Source organism: Chrysochloris asiatica, unplaced genomic scaffold (assembly GCF_000296735.1).
Source record: "Chrysochloris asiatica unplaced genomic scaffold, ChrAsi1.0 scaffold00014, whole genome shotgun sequence".
Lineage (NCBI taxonomy): Eukaryota > Metazoa > Chordata > Mammalia > Afrosoricida > Chrysochloridae > Chrysochloris > Chrysochloris asiatica.
The window spans coordinates 7,567,086-7,568,286 of record NW_006408532.1 but is presented as its reverse complement, the minus strand read 5'-3'; the positions used below and the strand labels follow the sequence as shown (position 1 = coordinate 7,568,286).

At 45.5% G+C, this 1,201-nt stretch overlaps 1 protein-coding gene across 1 annotated transcript in view; it reads right to left on the bottom strand.

Annotated features, from left to right (window-relative positions):
- Positions 1–1,201, bottom strand: part of SPTAN1 (spectrin, alpha, non-erythrocytic 1) — a 93,127-nt gene that overhangs the window by 14,479 nt on the left and 77,447 nt on the right. The window contains exons 42-43 of the mRNA XM_006834837.1: positions 613–733; positions 251–372 (exon numbers count right to left, since the gene is read on the bottom strand). Coding sequence (XP_006834900.1) covers positions 251–372; positions 613–733 — 243 coding nt within the window. The remainder of the gene's footprint in view (positions 1–250; positions 373–612; positions 734–1,201) is intronic.

Here is a 1,201-nt window from a genome sequence, read left to right as displayed (position 1 = left end):
CTCTAATTTTGATTCTGACAGGTAAATCTATGCTTAAAAATATTCGCAAAGACGGTGGTATGTAACTCTTTTTGTCAAGCTTTCTGTGTACTACACATGACAGATTGCGTTCTCCAACATGACATTTTGGAACCATATATAGATGCCTATATATGCCTATATATGGGATGAGCTCAGTGTCAAACTCTCAGAGGTGGCTCAGGAAGCAGAGTGTCAGCACTGAAGAGCAGAATGTGCTCTGGCTACTCACCGAGCTGTTGCTAGCTGCTTCAGCTCTTTCCAATGCTCCACGAACTGTGTCAACCGCTGCTGAATCTCCTCCTTTCCAATAGTGTTATCGTCAGACAACTTCTTTCCAGTATCCAGGACACCCTGAAAGGCAAGAACAAGTAGGTTAGCAGTGGGCAGTTCCTCTGCCACTTGCTTCTAGGTTCCTGTCTTGAGGCTTTTCCAAGAAAAGGCCTCGATGTCAATTTCCCAACTTCTTCCCGGTGTAGACTGAGGGGTCATGGCACTGCAGAGACCTCAGTGAACTCGACAAGGACTTCTCAGTCTGTCATCTGGGCCCCACTCAAACCTCTCACCCTCTCAGCCAGAAGAACACCTCCTCACCTGAATTGCCGGCTCATGAGCAGCCAATTCTGCCTCTAGCCGTTTGTGCTTTTTCCTCAGGTTCTGAACACCTGTTAGGTCTCGGCCATAGTCCTCAGAACTCACCAGCAGCTTCTTCTCCCTGGACAACACACATTGAGACTCAACCTCTGTATCTCCCTATCATTTTTAATTTGAGAAGTTTGGCTGAAAAAGCTGCAAAACTTACAGGCTCCATGATGCCTTCATCATCTATACTAAAGAGTCTTGCCAACCTTCCGGAAATAGAAGCCTCTATTTCCATATGAACAGGATCCCAGACTCTCCACTGCCCATTCATGTATCCATGAGCACCTACTGTAGAGTCCAGACTATAAAGGGTTGGTGATGCACTGACACTGTCTTATGTATCTGATCCGTCATACAAATACGAAGGGGCTTCAAAAAGTTCATGGAAAAATGGCATTAACTGACTCCATGTCACCACCAGAATATATATATATATTGTTGTTGTTATGTGCCGTGGAGTTGGTTCTGACTCACAGTGTCCCTGTACAGGGTTTACGAGGTTGTAAATCTTTACGGGAACAGAAAACCTCATCTTTCTCCC